At 30.8% G+C, this 18,717-nt stretch overlaps 1 protein-coding gene across 1 annotated transcript in view; it reads right to left on the reverse strand.

Annotated features, from left to right (window-relative positions):
- Window positions 1–557: 557 nt before the first annotated feature.
- The window catches only part of LOC145319342 (uncharacterized), an 86,048-nt gene continuing 67,888 nt past the window's right edge, over window positions 558–18,717 (reverse strand). The window contains exons 70-90 of the mRNA XM_080161421.1: window positions 18,343–18,448; window positions 18,036–18,098; window positions 17,090–17,179; window positions 16,272–16,385; window positions 15,891–15,962; window positions 15,452–15,518; window positions 15,039–15,096; window positions 14,753–14,836; window positions 14,262–14,343; window positions 13,167–13,287; window positions 12,950–12,989; window positions 12,587–12,635; window positions 12,422–12,456; window positions 12,092–12,150; window positions 11,453–11,531; window positions 10,256–10,399; window positions 4,279–4,386; window positions 2,746–2,838; window positions 2,338–2,467; window positions 1,467–2,201; window positions 558–1,288 (exon numbers count right to left, since the gene is read on the reverse strand). Of these exons, the coding sequence (XP_080017547.1) occupies window positions 1,097–1,288; window positions 1,467–2,201; window positions 2,338–2,467; window positions 2,746–2,838; window positions 4,279–4,386; window positions 10,256–10,399; window positions 11,453–11,531; window positions 12,092–12,150; window positions 12,422–12,456; window positions 12,587–12,635; window positions 12,950–12,989; window positions 13,167–13,287; window positions 14,262–14,343; window positions 14,753–14,836; window positions 15,039–15,096; window positions 15,452–15,518; window positions 15,891–15,962; window positions 16,272–16,385; window positions 17,090–17,179; window positions 18,036–18,098; window positions 18,343–18,448 (2,521 nt within the window). The 3' untranslated portion in view covers window positions 558–1,096. The remainder of the gene's footprint in view (window positions 1,289–1,466; window positions 2,202–2,337; window positions 2,468–2,745; window positions 2,839–4,278; window positions 4,387–10,255; window positions 10,400–11,452; window positions 11,532–12,091; window positions 12,151–12,421; window positions 12,457–12,586; window positions 12,636–12,949; window positions 12,990–13,166; window positions 13,288–14,261; window positions 14,344–14,752; window positions 14,837–15,038; window positions 15,097–15,451; window positions 15,519–15,890; window positions 15,963–16,271; window positions 16,386–17,089; window positions 17,180–18,035; window positions 18,099–18,342; window positions 18,449–18,717) is intronic.

Here is an 18,717-nt window from a genome sequence, read left to right on the forward strand (position 1 = left end):
TCACTAAAATATGTCCAAAAGATAAATATTTCGTTCACTTTGTTAAAATTTACACCAATAATTCCCCCAAATATTAATAGTTCGCTACCAAAGTTAAATTTCGTAATATAAAAGGAGGTAAAATTATTATCATTTTCATGCCCATCCCTTAAAATTTTTAAAATTGACAATCAAAAATAAAATTGGGGTTACCTGACATATACACTATGATACTCTAAAAGCTTTGACTTTATAGCACTCTAATAGCTTTGAATTATAGACAGACAGTTGCAGTGTGAGGGATACTAAGCTCTATGGAACACGCTTTGTGTGTTAAAAGCACCATGCACTTAAATTTTAGTTCAAAAATAATTTCTTTGGTAATTCTTTTTTTTGGGGAGGATAGACCTAAACCATGATCAGATGAGTTAACTAAAACACATTAAGGCCTAATTCAAAGCTTGCATACCAGCAGTGAAAGGGATCTTATGTAACACAAGATCACAAAGTTACATACTTATTTAAGAGGTTTCGTGATTTTTATGATAAAAAGCAAATATCATTTTTTGATAATATATTGAAAATAAATATTATTATAGATTCATATCATATCATAAATAAAAAAAACTACAAATATCCTTAAATATTAAAGGTGGATTATAGAGTCGTTTATCGCCGCTTTCGTACGGATGGGGGGAGTGGGGTTATGAGTATATTAATTGGGTAAATTTTGTAAACATGAATTTGCAGTATTTCCCCCCTGGAAAATCCCATTACTTGCACAGGTCAGATTAACCCGATTTTTGCCCAAATATATCGTTTGTTTACGTTAAGGCGAACTGTGACATTTTACCTCAAAGTATATCGAGGCAACAAACAAGCTTTTAAAAAATGTATTGTTGATTCTTAATATAGATTAATTAAGTAAATTAGAGGTTAAGAATCCCTGCAGGGATCATATCCTGTTGAATAAGGCCACACTTATGGGCTAGTATTAAGTTTCTTATTCTTAGATCAATAAAAGGAAAGATTGTGTTTGTTTTGTAATTTAAGAATATGTTTGAGTTAAATCATGAAAAATTTTGACAAAAGACTATAAAATCCACCTCCATTAACATTAAACATAAACTTCAGATTTCTCATTAAGTGTATCATTATTATTTGGAGTATCATTGGGTAATTCACTGGTCTTTGTTTCTAAGTTATCATTACGAGTATTTATATTTGTAATAGGGTTAGTTTTACTGAGATCTTCATGTATTGCTTGTGGAGTTATTGCTTCTAGCTCAATACTGTTAGTTTCATTTACCTAAAATATTTGACAAATCATAGGAATTATTTTTATATTAGTGCTGCTTCTAACACAAAAAGACTTTTATAAGAAGCAAAACAATTCCACATTATCAACTGATAGATCAACTAAGTAAAAATTTATAGAAGCTTAAGTATGAAAAGAAGACTCAAATATCGAATAAAAAAAACTTTACCTTCTCTAAGGGATGATTAATCTTCAATCTATGATGATTGTTATCTTCAAGCTTTAATTCCATTACGTCTTCATAAGTCTTGTCTTCAGTATTATTTTTATCATCTTTAGTTCTTTCAATTTGGAGTCTATTGTGATCATATTCAACATGAAAGTCACAAGGACCTAACTGAAGTCTGTGGTGACCAAAATCAAAGTTGCCTTGATCAAGACTGACTCTGTAATCAAAGCTGAGTCTTCTTGGCTGCTGGGAAATTATCTGAATGTCTTCTTGTGCACTTAGACGACGCCTGTGTTGTTGGATATCAAGTTGATGAAGTCTTTGCTGATCGAATCGATCCAAGGGATCCTGCTTACGATGTTCTTGAATATCTTGGCCTTGCATAACCTGAGGACTCGGTAAAATTCTATGTTGACTTAACTGACTTAGCTGAGATCCGCGGCGAAGACGTAGTTGATCATACAGATGATTATTAGGACTTGTTTGGGGCTGCATATCAATAGAATCAGGATCAATTTGAATTTCTGGAGGACCCAACTGAAATCTTAGCTGTTGTTGATCATGTTGACCCAACTGAAATATGCAAGGGCTAAGCCGATGGCTTTGTTTGTCCTGTTCTGTCTGTGACTGAAGACCTAATTGATGTCTTTGTTGATAAATAGGATGAAGGTCTTCATCCTCCTCTGGTATCCAGGAACTTTGGTAGGCCTCAGAGATAACTGAGGACTGAAATACCTGAAAATAGATGAAAAATATATTTTTATTTGAATTAATTATCCAATTTTCTCTCTCAGTAATATTTCAAGCAGAAATTTTTTGAGGGTAAATCTAAATCTATTGTTTTATCCCTGACCCTTGTACAAAACATTACCTCAGAATTAAATGTATTAACAGAGCTGATATCAGATAGGAAGGTGGACCTACTCCTTCTGCCCCCTTCCATACCAAAGATAGAAGACGACCTTGCAGTTGAACCGCGGGAAGCAGAAAACCGGTTCCTTCTGTACCAGTGGATATAATCAACATGAATATAACATTAGTGGCTTGATTAGGTATCATAATACGATAGAATACACTAATAGTTATTAATCGCATCGTATTATAGACATATCAAAATGAAAAATTAAATTATTATAACCAGTTTTGTTCAGTAGGCTTAGAACTGGTTCCAATTAAATAATCAATTTCGATTCCATTCTGGTAAAAATGTTCTTTAATTGACCTTTAGATTGAACATTGTGTAATTTCAAATAATTTATCCATATTTTAGAATCCATTCCTTAGTTGTAGGGTAGGTAAGTCCGCAGTGGTAGGCGTAGCAGTTCCTATACTTCGTATTGTACTCTCATCTGCTATCCCAGAGTCATTTATCCTAATATATAAAAAAGAGGTTAAAGGAATGCATATCCAGTGAGGGAGGGGATTTTGAGCTGCTTATTACACCAGTCCCCAAATTTTTATGGTAACGTTGCCTCAACAACTTTGGGAACTATGATTGAATTTTGATTGGTTGATTCATTAGATAAAGTTTTTAAATGATTCAACCACTAATTAAAATTTTGTTTATCATCATTAGGGAGTCACATTTATCCCTTTATCTTATCCCTTGAGATCCCAGATGGATATATGTCTGCTTTTATATAAAGAAGGTTTATTAACTTTTATTTTTATATCTAGCCGGTGCTTTTAGTAAGTAGTAGATTTAAAATTTTCCATAGAATTCAGATATGCAATCGTTTTTTTTTTGTAGACCTCTTATTTTTTAAGTAATTTAAGTTTTTAAAAAAATTAAGTCGATTTTAAGGTATTAAAACGCAACAAAAAAAAGAAAGAAAATGGCCATCATGAACAAAAATAGTAAGATCTTTAATTTGACACCTTACTTTTCGAATTTTGTCAGATAATTATTGAAAAAATAGATTTTTTAAAACCCACGAGAATAAAAACTTTGAATTTAATTTTATCATTACACAGGCATAAAAAATATGGGTTCATATATACCTTTAGAATCAAAAAAAATATTATGAATCCATTGTAAGCAAAATTGAAAAAAGTAAAAAATAAAAATAAAAAATGGCCTAACATATTATTTTGTACAGGCAACACTTTCTTCATCCCCTCTTAACCCCCTTCTCATTTTTATTCTCGAAACAAGAAATAAGATGGTTACCTGTATAATATATTAAATATTTTCATATAATTCCTTTTATTGTAGTTTATTTACTATTTTGTAAACTTTTTATTCAAATTTTGCTTAGAATGGACTTGTAATATTTTTCTCATTCTAACAGTATATATAACGCCTATTTCTTATGCCTGGGTAATGATATAATTAAGTTCAAATTTTTTATTCTCGTGGGTTTTAAAAAATCTTTTTTTTCAATAATTACCTGACAGAATTAAAAAAGTAAGGTGTCAAATTAAAGATCTTACTATTTTTGTTCATGATGGCCATTTTCTTTCTTTTTTTTGTTGCGTTTTAGTACCTTAAAATCGACTTAATTTAAAAAAAACTTAAATTACTTAAGAAATGAGAGGTCTACAAAAAAACGATTGCATCTCTGAATTCTATGGAAAAATTGACATCTACTACTTACTAAAAGCACCGGCTAGCTATAAAAATAAAAGTTAATACACCTTCTTTACATTAAAGCATCCCCATGTTATAATCTATTTAATCTTTAGATTTATCTATTAATCCGTCAAATTTTTTTTCAGTTTGTCTTTTTAACTGTTCACCTGACCATCTGTCTATGTGTCTCATTATCTAGTCATCTATATACCTATCTAATTATCTATCTATCAATGTTACCCAGTAGTAGTAGAATTCATCAAAGAAGAAGTCATAATGGTAGACACATTCTTAATTGCCTTCTTTCTTCTGAATGTTGCAAACATCTTCAATCTTGGATGTAAATGTCTAAACAATGATGTAATGTAAATTATTTTTAGCCACAGTTATGTTCAGAAGAACGGCTGAATAGCAAAGTAAAAACGTTTTTTTTATATAAATATTAGATCAATTTGGTTGCTTTACAAAGTTTCCTAAAATATGTGCCTTTTGCCGTCATAAAAAATGAGGGATGAGAGGGGAAGTTGGAAAGGAAACCCCTTGAAAAGAGGTGGATCTATTGACGTCAGTTTAGTTTTGTATCTTGTCCTGTTCACATGTTTTCAAGTGATTAGATTTGGACAAGGGTGATTCAAAAAAATATATAAATCTCTAACAAATTAAAGTTATAGCTGTATAATGGGACCAAAAAAGATCCCTAACAAACCACCTCAAGTGACTCAAGTAAAATTGGACCCAGTCACTAGTGCATTTTTAAGTGAGTTAAAAGTTGATGTAAATAAATTGACATTAAATGAAAATTCTGTTAAAAGTGTTTTAAACACCCTAATTAAAACTATCGGTCAACTTAAAAATGAAATTACCCAGCTTAAAGAGTCAGGAAGTGAGAGTTCAAGCGACGAGGAAGAGTGGGAAGTAAAGGGTGGAAAGGGGAAGAATGGTACAAACTTGCCCAGAGGAGGGGGAGGAGATAACAACAGATGGAAAGGAAATGGTGTTCCCACCAACATACAGGCACAGGTCAGATATAACAGCGATCACATTGACCAGAACCAACAAAGAGCAATGAAAGGTACTTTATTATTTGCCTCACCAGAAAATGCAGCCAAGAACCTTAAGTCTATTCTAAAAGAGCCAGAAGAAATCGGAGAAGAACTATACACCCAGCAAATATGCGACACTATAGAGAAGTATTATGGTGTTCATATTGACCCAGCTCTGGATATTGAAGCATGCCACCCTACATCCAAAGGTTGTGGTATTATAAGGTTTAATAATCGAAGGATGGGCTCAGCATATGCTAAACTATGTTCGGCGATTTTGAAAGGGCCCAAGCCATCACAGCCCAGGAAAGAGGAGGAGATTGTAAGTCAACCTGGGGCGATGGAGGGGAACGAGATGGAGGGAGGAGCGATGGAGGGGAAGGCATCAGTGCAAGGAGCCCAGAAAGAGGAGGTGAGAAAGGTAAAACGACCTAACTTTTGGTTAACTTTCCAACTCACAAAAAGGCGTTCAGATTTAATCAGAAAACTAAAGGAGCTTAAAAGGGATGGAAAGATAAACCATTTTACTTCTAATGAAAATGGTGTTATCAGTGTCACTTTGAGCAAAGGAGCGGCTCCTAAACGGCTTACTTTGGATTACAAAAATGACAACTCTAAAACTTACTATGTGGGTGAGTTACTCCAACTTGTCTCCTGTAAAATATGATAAACAATCCGAAAGTGAATCAAACTAGAATATAATGGTGTAAAAATGGGATGAATATTTTATTTTTGAAAAACCCGAATTTAAAACTAATCTCTATCTGTTATCACTTAATATTTATTTTACTATGTATATTAAGAGATATAAGTTTTCCGGAATTTTAATGTAGGGAGTAGATTTGAAATCTGCATCAAATTTTAAGGATTTTTTATAAAATTCATTTTTTGTATAATTCTTTATCTAAAAGCGGAAATACAAATTAAGTTAATTAATTTTGGCATCCGTGATTGGTGGATTTTAAAAATCTGCGCTCTGATTGGATGTCGTACATCATTCAACCAATTAGAGCGCAGGTAGTTTAAAATCCAACTATCCTATTGGTCAAAATTAATTAACTTAAAATGTATTTCCGCTTTTAGATAAAGAATTATACAAAAAACGAATTTTATAAAAAATCCTTAAAATTTGATGCAGATTTCAAATCTACTCCCTACATTAAAATTCCGGAAAACTTATATCTCTTAATGTATATGTTCTGTGTAAATTATCATAGCATTAAAAATGGGTTGTTTAATGCTTTTTTTTCTTTGGTACATTTAAACAAAAATAATATAGGCATTCAAATTAAAAATGGATGATGAGTTAGTTAATAATCTTGGACATAATTCTTTGCAATTAGATTCAAATTTAAATCATTCGTGTTCTTACTTTGAAAACCATGAATTTGTAAACTTCATTGGAAAGAGGGAGGAAAAGTTTTCAGTCTATAGTCAGAATATTAGAAGTATAAATAATAAAATCGACGATATACAAGAATTATTATCGGAGATAGAAACTGAAAAATTTTCTTTTAGTATTCTATTATTTCAAGAAATTTGGGCAGCAAATAACGCACAGACCACTAGATTAGAAAATTATCAAGATATTATCTTACAAACAAGGGAAGGAAAAAGGGGTGGGGGTTTAGGAATATATCTTAAGCAAAACTTAAGTTATGAAATTATTGATGAATTATCATATATTTTAGAGGGCGAATTTGAGACTCAATTCATAAAAGTATTTTTTGGTAAGAACAAATTTAAGATTATAGGCAATATTTACAGAATTCCTGGTGGTAACTTAAATAACTTTATAGAATGGTTTGGAGAAAAATTAACATTTCTTAAAACTGACCCAGTTTTAAAAAAATCTGATGAAATTATATTTGGGGGTGATTTCAATGCAAATTTTCTAAACTTTGATTCCCACAACCAAACAAATGATCTTTTGAACCTATTAATATCCAATTCTTTTCTACCAATGATTACTCTACCTACTAGAATTTGTCAAAATTCAGCAACTCTCATTGATAACATATTTAGCAATAAAAAGCAAGAATTTTATGAAAGCGGCCTAATTATATCTTCTATTTCTGATCATCTCCCAATTTTTTACTTAAATGTAACTTGTGAAAAAAATACTTCAAACCAAAAACAATATTATTATGATATGAGTCCAAATAACATAGAAAACTTTAAAGAGAAACTCTCTTCACAAAATTGGGAAGGTGTTAATAATGATAATATTCCGAAAACTGCCTTTGAAAGTTTTGGTAACATATTAGAAAAGTACTTTAAAGAGAGTTTCCCTTTAAAAGAAAAATGTGTAAACAAAGGAAAAGTTCCTATTAACCCGTGGATGTCACAGGAGTTATTAAAAATCAGAAAAGCCAAAAATAGGGCCTTTAAAAACAAACTTAAACATAGGACTGAATCTGCTGAAAATAAATTTAAATGCCTAAATAATAAATTCAAAAAACTTGCTAGGAAAGAGAAGAAAAAATATTACCATGAAAGATTTGAGGATTGTGTTACTGATATCAGAAAGACTTGGTCGCTAATTAACTTAATAGTCAAGAAAAAAAAGTGTAAAAATGACGTGCCTTGTGTTTTTACAGATGCACAAAAATCCTATAATACTTTCTCTGAGATAGCCAATGGCTTTAATGACTTTTTTATTGATGTTGGGCCAAGACTTTCTGAATCAATACCTCAATCTTCTAAATCTTTCAGGGATTTCTTGGGGGATCAATATGATGAAGAATTTAACTTTCAGGAAGTAAACTCTTTTATTATCAATATAACTTTGTCCAAATTAAAATCAAAATCAAGTGTAGGTAATGATAATATCTCTATGAAACTTTTAAAAGAAATAATGCCAATAATTGTAAAGCCTATCATTCACCTGTTTAACCTCTCTTTAAACACTGGCTACATTCCTGATAACTATAAATGTGCAAAAATTATACCTATTTACAAAGCTGGTGAAAGAGATAGATTTGACAATTATCGTCCTATTTCCATACTTCCAGCCCTCTCTAAATTACTTGAGAAAATTGTTGCTTTTCAAATGATTAGATATCTTGAGGGAAACAAAATGTTATATCAACATCAATATGGCTTCAGAAGGTCAAGAGACACACAACAACCACTGATACATTTAATCAACAAAGTTTATGACGGACTGAATAAGCCCCAATCAGAATACAGTGCATGTGTGTTTCTTGACCTTAAAAAGGCATTTGACACGTGTGATATACCAATTTTACTATCCAAACTAAAACACTATGGTTTTAAAGGTGTATCTGCAAAATGGTTTGAAAATTATCTAACTAATAGAAAACAGTATGTTGAAATAAATGGTGAAGTCCAAAGAAAAAGTATTAACCCATGGAGTACCACAGGGCTCTGTCATTGGACCAATTTTGTTCTTGTTGTATATAAACGACCTTCCAAATTCAACAACCTTATTTTGTAGCCTTTTTGCAGATGACACAATATTTTGTAAAACCTCAAGTAATTTAGAAACCATAAAAACATCATTAAATGAAGAATTAGATAAGGCATCAGTATGGTTTAGGGCAAATAAACTTTCTTTAAATGTATCTAAAACAAAATACATGGTCTTCAGACTTAGCAGTATGCAACCTGTCAATAATAACTTTAGAATCTTCATTAATGGGGAGGAAGTTGAGAGAATCAGCAATGAAAATGAAACAAAGTCTTTTAAATTTGTTGGGGTACATCTTGATGAATTTCTCAATTGGAATGAGCATACAAAAATGGTAAAAAACAAAGTTTCTAGTTCTCTATATGCATTAAATCAAATAAAAAATGTTCTCCCATCAAAAACTTTGAAAACGATTTATTCCTCAATGATTTTGCCTCACTTAAATTATTCTAATATCACATGGGGTCTCTCTAAAAGTAAAGATATTGATCAAATAAGAAAACACCAAAAAAGGGCAATAAGGATTATTGTAGGTGCTAATTATAATGCACACACTGAAATTTTGTTTGGACAATCTAAAATCTTAAAATTTGATGATTTGGTAAATTTAAACATTTTAAATTTTATAAGTAAATTTTTTCATAAGAAACTCCCAGAAAGCTTTGATAACATGTTTAAAGTTCTTTCTTCTCAGAGATCAAAAAAGTTACTGATAAGTATACCTAAAACAAAACATCTTGAATATTTTCCAGCAGTGTCATTTCCAAAACTTTGGAATAACTTGAGAAATGAAATAAGGCTTTCAGACTCTGTAAAGAAATCATTGTCCATGATTAAAAAAGATTATCTTTTAAATTATAAATCATTTCATTGCAACAAAAGAAAATGCTTTTCCTGTAAGAAATAAAATCTGTACCAACTTCTGTAACTGTAAATAGTTATTTAGTCAACCCACTTAATTATTGATCTATTAAATTCGTGTAAATATCTTTATATAATAAATAATTTTTGTAATTTCTGGCTATAAATAAAATGATAAATGAAATCAATTAAAGGGGTAAATTTACGGCCTACTCCAAGGCTTAATTACTCCTTGCTATGCAATTTTTAAAATATGATTTTATATGTATATTTAATAATTTAAATGTATTGCATTAGTTAATAAATTCTATTCTATTCTATTCTATTCTATGTGGCTCATTTTTTAGGACACTTAGGAGCTTCATCAATTTTCAAAAAAATATATTTCATATATTGAACTTTAAAATCCGACTTAAAGAAGTGAAAGTCTATATTACAAATACTTTGCTTTGAAGCTCTAACTAAGCATGATAACAAATTGCTTTATTTTCAACTAGCGCTACGCCCCTAGAGGCCTCTAGGGGCACTTGAGGAGGGTTAAATCCCAAGACTTATTTTTTAGACTTATAATAAAAATTTGTGGGGGGGGGGTAATTTTTTTCTAGGGGTGATTTCTCTTCGGAGGGTGGTGGTACCATCCCCCAAAATAATTATAAACCCTCACAGGAACTATGAGAAGCTACCCAGTTAGGGAAAACTCGATCGGTTCAGCGGCTAGCGAGATCCTTCGGTACAGACAAACACACATCCTGTTACTTTATTATAAGGATTGATGTCAAGCAACTTCCAAAGCATTATTAGGTATCATTTTCTACGTCTCTAGCATGATGTGGCATGTTTTAATTTTCCAACCTGACAACTAGCGGGTGTTTGTTATTACCTGTAATATGTAAGAATTAGGATTGATGCTAGAATAACAACCAATAATACAAGAATATACAGGGCTATATAGACACCAAAAACACCGGGTATCACATTTAGAAATTCTAGTCCCTTCTCCTTCACAAAATGCTCCAAAAATTGCCTAAAAATAAAAATCATAAACAAAAGTTAAATATTTTGAGATGTTTTGGCTTAAAAAGTTTTTTTTTAAAGTGAAATTTTTGCTTCAATGTTTCAATCCTAATTTCTTAATATTTATTCCACAAACTACTATAATTCATTTAATAAAAACAAAAGCAAAATAGTTTAACCAAAGATGCCAAACTCAAGGATAAGATCACACACGATAAATTGATGTACTCCTAAATTAAAATAGTATGAACACTGCTATTTTGTAAAATCAATTAAATAAAAGTGCCCAGAGTTTTTAGGCCAACGAATGAGAGATTGTGTTTTAAAACTTTGGAAAACATTATGGTTAACATTCCAACAGTTACATGGATATTGTGACAGGGGATAAGTTGTTGTCAGTTAGTTTGCTATTTCCCCTGTCATTTATTAGTAGGGCCGATCATCCAGTGGGAGGGAAATAATAGGGGTTAAATGGGGGATGGGGGAGATCTAACCCGCTGCAGGTTTCACTTTAATAGAGAACATGAAAATCTGATGAAAGATCTAAGTAATAATAAAATACATTTATATGAGCAATTAAAGGAAGCTTGACCTAATTATAGCATTTGATTGTAGTTTTCCTACTAAAACTTACAATGATGAGATTATTAAAATTTATGATTATCTTTATGTAGGTTAATCTTCTTATGTGTAAGTGAATGAAATGATTTTGAAACAAAGAAAATTAAAACATAAATGTAATGAAATTAAGCAAAATTGTATTTACATTGGCTTATTGAAAATCTTTATAGGGCAGCCTTTAATATCAAAAGTCTTTTTAAGCGTAATACTTTTAAATACAATTGTCATATTTATAAAAAAAAATTTTCTACAAAAAATCACAAGGCTCGGCATCCGCGCGTAAGCCTTGAATATAAACCCTTTTGGATTCTTGAAAGAGGAATTGTCAATTTTGGGTCATGATTAGACTTCCAGCCGATTTTTAAAATTGCAAAAGGTTGATCTCTCTGAGGCTTACAGGATGCTGGCGCGCGGCTGCCGAGGCCAGATAAAACATATTGACCTGTAGCTATCAAAATGATAAAACTGATACATGAGAGCAGAAAAAGTCACTACACAAAAACATTCAAAAGTGTATAAACCTAAACATATAAATCATTGTTTTTATTAGCAACTTATATTTTACTACTTTTAAAAAGTGAAGCTTGCCTATAATTAGTGTCGGTGGGTCCTCCCGTTTTTACGTACGTCAGAAACGGATAGATCTTAAGGCATGTTAGACTTGTCCTACCATTTTAAACTTGACATGTCGATTCTTTTAGTAGTTGTGTAAGCATGTTGATTATTAACTTTTTTGACAACAATTTTTTGTTAATATTATCCTATTCACTTGTTTTTTTTTATAATTTGATTCCTAGAACAACAAAGTACAATGTTATACGCAAAGCATGTCTATAATCAACTCCTTTATATGTAAGTAAGTCTTAAACAGTATCCTGTATTTAATTAATTAATTAACAAATGTACTTGCAATTTTGTTTAAACTAATATAGTTATATTCTTCTTATTCATTTATTACACTTTACAATTGTTAATGTGCATTTTTTCTACCGTTTCCTGGTTTATCTAATATACATAGTAAGCGAGGGAAGCTAAACTTTATAGAAAAAATAATAAATTGTGGAAAACTAAATATTTTTACCTAAAACCAGCATCATTTCATAGCGTGACTTTCGTTCAAACTCCAAAACTGTGGAAGATCTAAAATATGGGATTAATATAAAGATATAAAAATAAGAATAGATGGAATATCGTTGTGGCTTGAGTTCTAGGTCCTGCCTTAGCACCGAAATATCTCTCTCTCTCTCTCTCTCTCTCTCTCTCTCTCTCTCTCTCTCTCTCTCTAAAAAAAAAGAGTTAGGGTTTTCTTACGCCTTACATAGATATTATTTACGATATGCAAGACTATGAAAACTTAAGTTTCTAAGCTAACCTAAGAAAATCTATAGAATTAGTTCCAATACGAGTTTACCTTTTTAATGTTTTTCTGTCTGATTTTCTGAGACTCTAAAAAAATATCACTATTTTATTAAAATTTATAATTATAAAAAATGTTGTTACAAGCTAAACATTTTAAAATCAAAATTGTATTTGATACTAAATCTATTTAAACTGATTTAAAAAAAAAATATTTTACCTCTATTATAGAATGAAAAGACTGTAGACTACTCATTGATTCATCATTGCTAAGGAAAAAATAATATCAATCATATAAAAAAGAGAGAAAATTTAATAAGAAATTGTAATAAAAGATGCACATTTTTAATATAAGAAAGATAATTCTAGTATCTATTCATATATATGTAGATGTATAAAAACCCGATTGAGCAAATTGAATTGTTTTATATGAAGTCCATCGTTTTAGAGGTCTTTAAGGTCATGAAAACGCCTTCCTTTTAAGTAAATAATTTTAAAAACTTTAAAAAAATGATTATAAAAGTCATTCCTAAATAAGATAAATAATTTTCAAATTAGAAAATTAGAAAATAAATTTACTTACAATTGACTATAAGATGAATTCAAACCGCTGTCTATATCCTCTGAAATTAAATAATAGATAGACCCTGAAGTATTATCTTTATTGTTTTACAAATATAATTCAATTAATTTTAAGAATATACGACAACAAAGATATATCAATCAGCCATAAAAAAATACAAAAGGCTAGTAAAAACAGATTTTGTCAACCTCTCCTTTATAAATACTGTATTCCATACCTATTTCTATCTCCTTTATGTTAGAGTAAGGATCATCAGAAACAGCCAATGGGAGCACGCAGCAAACCATACAATGGATCATTCTATCATGCCAGGGTAAAGTTCTGAAGGAAGGTGACACCTAAACAATAAATATGGATTATTCTATTACACAGGGAAGGTTTCTCAAGGAAGGTGACAACTGAACAAGAAATGTTGGTCATTCTATCATGCCAGGGTAAAGTTCTGAAGGAAGGTGACACCTGAACAAGAAATATAGATTATTCTATTACATAGGGAAGGTTTCTCAAGGAAGGTGACAACTGAACAAGAAATGTTGGTCATTCTATCATGCCAGGGTAAAGTTCTGAAGGAAAGTGACACCTGAACAAGAAATATGGATTATTCTATTACATAGGGAAGGTTTCTCAAGGAAGGTGACAACTGAAAAAGAAATGTTGGTCATTCTATTATGCCAGGGTAAAGTTCTGAAGGAAAGTGACACCTGAACAAGAAATATGGATTATTCTATTACATAGGGAAGGTTTCTCAAGGAAGGTGACAACTGAACAAGAAATGTTGGTCATTCTGTCATGCCAGGGTAGAGTTCTTAAGGAAGGTGACACCTGAACAAGAAATATGGATTATTCTATTACATAGGGAAGGTTTCTTAAGGAAGGTGACAACTGAACAAGAAATGTTGGTCATTCTGTCATGCAAGGGTAGAGTTCTGAAGGAAAGTGACACCTGAACAAGAAAATTAGACCATTCTATTGTAAAACGACAGAGTTTTCAAGGAAGGTGACACCTGGACAAGAAAAATAAAAAAAATTATTATCTAAAGACAGAGATTAGAAGAAACTTGACACACAAAAAATAATGATTATTCTATGATAACAGTGTTTGGTTATGAAGTAAAGTGATAAATTATTAGATTATTTAGATTCAATTAATCAAGTTACTAATTAGTTTAACTAATATTTAAACTTTTACATCTACATACTACTAATTCAGATAAATGCTACTAATAATCACTTTTTTACAACTTCAAAACTAGAATTGTTTTTAAAAAATTATAGTACAAAATCTAACCGCTAGAGCTGCAAATAAACTTACATTTGAATAAGAAAGAACAGTTGCTGTTACACAAAATTGTATTATCACAGGTATAAAGAACAAACCAGGGAAGTTGAGAAAACTAAAATAAAAAAAATCATACTTTTTTTTATATTGGAACAATATTTTTAAATCTTTCTATAATTCTACCTATCTGTCTAACTGTCTTGCTGTTTAACTGTCTTACTGTTGTATAATTGTCTAACTGTCTATATGTCTCTTTGTCTCTTTCTCTATTTGTCTATCTGTCTTTATATTTAATGTTTATCCGTCTATCTGCCTATCTATCGAGTTAGCTGTTTATCCATCTATCAATCTATCAATCTATCAATCTATCAATCTATCAACCTATAAACCTATCAACCTATCAACCTATCAATCTATCAATCTATCAATCTTTCAATCTATCAATCTATCTATCTATCAATGTATCAATCTTTCAATCTATCAATCTATCTATCTATCTATCAATCTATCTATATCATACTTACCATATAACATAAACAACAAGCTTTGTACTAATTAATAAGATCCAAGTTATAAATTGCAGAAATGTGGAGCCAGAAATCACAGGCCTAAAAATATAAAAAAAAAATAATATGTATAACCCTGCAAGGACATCTAACCGGCATAACACCTCACCCTCCCCCCCCCCTCCCTCCCCTCCTCCAAACCGATACAAAATGTTTTATACAATGCTAACATTTTTATTAATAAAAAAATCTATTTACCACCTCTACCCCCAAAAAAAATAGTTGTTGTATATATCAAATTTACCTCAAATACTGTTTAGACCTAACGTGATAGCTCCAGAAGGTTGCAAATAAAGAAAATACTGAAAATAAACATCGATTAATGAGCGTAGCTCCATTTTTATTAGGTTATGTACGATTATCATTATTAGAAATTCAAAGAAAAAATTAATATATAGTAAGGAATACAGCTTTTACTTATACTATTTTCGTTATAAGAGCCTAGGATCACTTATAATTTAATGCTGTAGAGCGAACGGCCAAAGTGTTTCTGAGATATTACTGGGCAAACATACATACGTACATAGTACACACATGGCTTTAGCTACAGCTACATAATTAGGTAAAAAATTTTCCAGTATGGCTTCGAAACCGCTGGATTAGAACCAGTTCTCAGCAGAAAGCTGTCTATACTACAATACAAAAAAATAACTATACCTGAAATAATCATAGAAATAATGATAACTTGTTCAAAAGTAACTCCAAGATAGGAAAAGTAGTCAGTCTAAAACAAATTCAATTAATCAAAAAAATGAGAAACAAAAACTAAATTGTAATCTTTAATAACATAATTGTTTTTAATTTTTAACTTTTTGGTAGCAATGCTTCCCTTTCGAGGGGAAATAAATTACTGGATATATCTGTCAAATGGAAATAGAGGTACTCTGCCCTAGAAAAGTTCCAGGGACCTAGTTTAAGAAGCTTCAATGATAGGAAGATTTGGAACGGTCTAGCCAGCTGGCGGAGAGTGAGATATTTCAAAACACAAATAAACACACAGACAGACATCCTGTCTGTTATAATTAGATTTAAAAGCTTGATAGAATTGTTTATGCCGATTTTAAATTGAATTAAATATTAAATTGATTTGATATACCTGAATTAAAGTTTTTAGCCTAAGTAGAACAATACTTTGGATAATCAGCTGACCAAATGCCTCACAAACAACCTAGAAAACAAAGAAATAAAAATCGTTTAATTCTAAAAAAAGATACCTTTAAATTTTAGAAAAACAAGGACAATGACATCCATAAATAGAGATACAAACACAGTTATTATACGGTAAGAAAAGAAAGCCGTAAAGTAAAATTATGTCTTACAAACCAAACCGGGACCATTGAGAAGCTACCCATTTTTTTGTTTACGGGGAAGTTAGTTCACATAAACTACTGGCAGCACCAGTAGTACTTAATTTTTTAATTTAAAATTTTTTTTTATTACCTCTTGGGGCAAAGCCCCTAGTATCTATTTATAATACCTCAATAATCTTGATGTTGAGAGCACTTTTTTCAATCAATTTTTCTTCATAAAGTAGTTCTAGGTAGGTTTTAAAATGTTTGGCTTTCATGGCGTAATCTTCAGTTTCTTTCAACTTAATAAAAAAATATATTTTTTTTTCATTTAAAAATATCTAAAATAAAACCAAATCAGGGCTCAACAGCAGTAGTCGCATTGGAGTAAAACACTAGATGGAGAAGGAGTTATACAACTGTATGTTCCCATCCCAAGGACCTTATGCCGACTCTCAATGGGGTCTTAGAAAATCAACCAATAGTGTCGGGAATATTAACACAGCCAAGAATACAAAAAAGGTCCTTGGAAAAGGGGAGCAGGTATCTGTATATATATCCATATAGATCTGTTGTAGTGGCACCCGTATTTAGCCAACTGATAACTGATAAGTCAAATTTTCTCATGCGAATTATTGCTGCTATTCCTAGAGACAATATTTAACTTCACCCACAAATCATGGCAGCGGATGGCAGCTAGATAAAAATCATAAACGTATCCTTAGCCATCAAAATAATAGCCTCCTTTTTAAATAAAATTTCGCTTTATTTTAGACAAAGGCAAGTGCCGAACCCTGAAAAACTCTAATAGATATATTTACCTTTTAATACAATTATTAGTGAGTTCCATAATAGTGCACAGCAAGCAAAGAACCTCTTTCCATCCCTTATTTTTTGGTGGGGTTGTCTTCCCCTCCCTCTTACTTTTAATTTATTTGAAAATAAGGAGGCAGTGTATTATATGCTCGACAAGGCACTTTTAGGGAAACCGCCTAAATATTTTTACCTTTATTTTGATGAATGAATCTTCAGCAAAGAGAAGGATTGAAAGAGTGGAAGGTATTAATTGTGCAAGATATATCATGTATTTTATCATCTAAATTATAATAGTTATTTATCGCATCGTATCATAGACAGATCTTCACTTACAAAAATAAAAAAAATATAGGATTTAAAACCAGTTTTGTTAGCTCCGAGGGGCCAAAGGATCGAGCTAATAAAACTTGTATTAATTTTATGATCAATATTGCCAAGAACCGGTTTTAATCCAGCGGATATTAATCGGTTTCTAAGCCAAACTGGAAAATTGATTATAAATAAAGGAAAATTATGTATGAGTCAGGGTATGAATAGAATAGCAGACGAAGAAGACGAAGAAAGTCCCTAAAAAAATCACTCATTTTTGTGATGTCATTGAGGGAATTTCTTCGTCTTTGCAGACGAACAATATTTATCTAAATCGGCATAAATAAAAAAACAAAGATGTCAACATCCAACGGCCAAAGCTCATCAAATTACAAATAAATGTGAGGGGAGAAAGTCGTTCAAAAAAGTTCTGACGTCATGAAAATGAGGGATGAGGAGAGGTAAAGAAAACCCCTAAAAAAGAGATGGATAATCCCTCATTTTTATGACGTCACGTGCTGATTTTTGAGTGACTTTCTTCACTCACCAAATAAATGATAAAAATATCTATTTTGATGATTCACATAGAATTCATGGTCTAATTTTCACCCTATGGGATTTTCTCGAGTTTTGCAAATATATTTTTGAAAAGTTATATTTATCAAAATGTATAAAAAAAGAAATTCTAATTCCACTACATTAGTACACATTGGTTAAAGTTTTAAAGTCAGAATTTCAATACATACTTATTTTCTCTTTTGCTTGATAAAAAAAATATGACGATTGTCATGCATAATATAATAACATAAATCGGTAAAAAAATTTACCTTGCTTTGATGCTCACAGAGCATTAGGAATCCAGGTTTTCTGGACACCATACTCCAATAAATCTAAAGTAATTAAAAACAAATAAAATCTTTATCATTTTCTAAAGAAAAAATTACTAAAAATCTTTCCCTTTTTATCTTTATTAGAACAACTATTCTATAATTAACTTTGCCTTTTCTTTCTTATTTTCTCGGCTGCTATTAAACATATACAGCTGAAATTTTTAGTGAAGATTCCTATGAAACGAGCAAGATCTTTAGGTATATAAAGACAAACAGTATGAACTCATGCGATAAAAATACTTACCAGAGTTATGCAATGGCTTGCGGCCAAGAGTCCTATGGAAATAAGGAACACATAAAACACGTTAAAATCAAAATATTGTTGGTATCTACTCTTTTGACCATCATAGTCCTGGGACAAAATAAAGCTTATTTATCAAATACAATGCACAATTATACAAATTGAAGTACTAATTAGAAAAGTGCATTTTTTGGACTTTTTTCGATTATTGAAATATTCAAGAAATCTGGCTAAAACACTTTCAAGTATATGTTAGAATTTCAAGTTCTTTAAGTTGAATAAAAAATAAGAAAATACATTAAGCGTGAAGAAGGGTGTATGGTAAAATTAAGGGGACTGGATACTGCTCCCTGATACAGCTCTCTAAAAAATCTAAAG

Source organism: Acartia tonsa, chromosome 5 (assembly GCF_053477335.1).
Source record: "Acartia tonsa isolate MP-2025a chromosome 5, ASM5347733v1, whole genome shotgun sequence".
NCBI classification, from domain to species: domain Eukaryota; kingdom Metazoa; phylum Arthropoda; class Copepoda; order Calanoida; family Acartiidae; genus Acartia; species Acartia tonsa.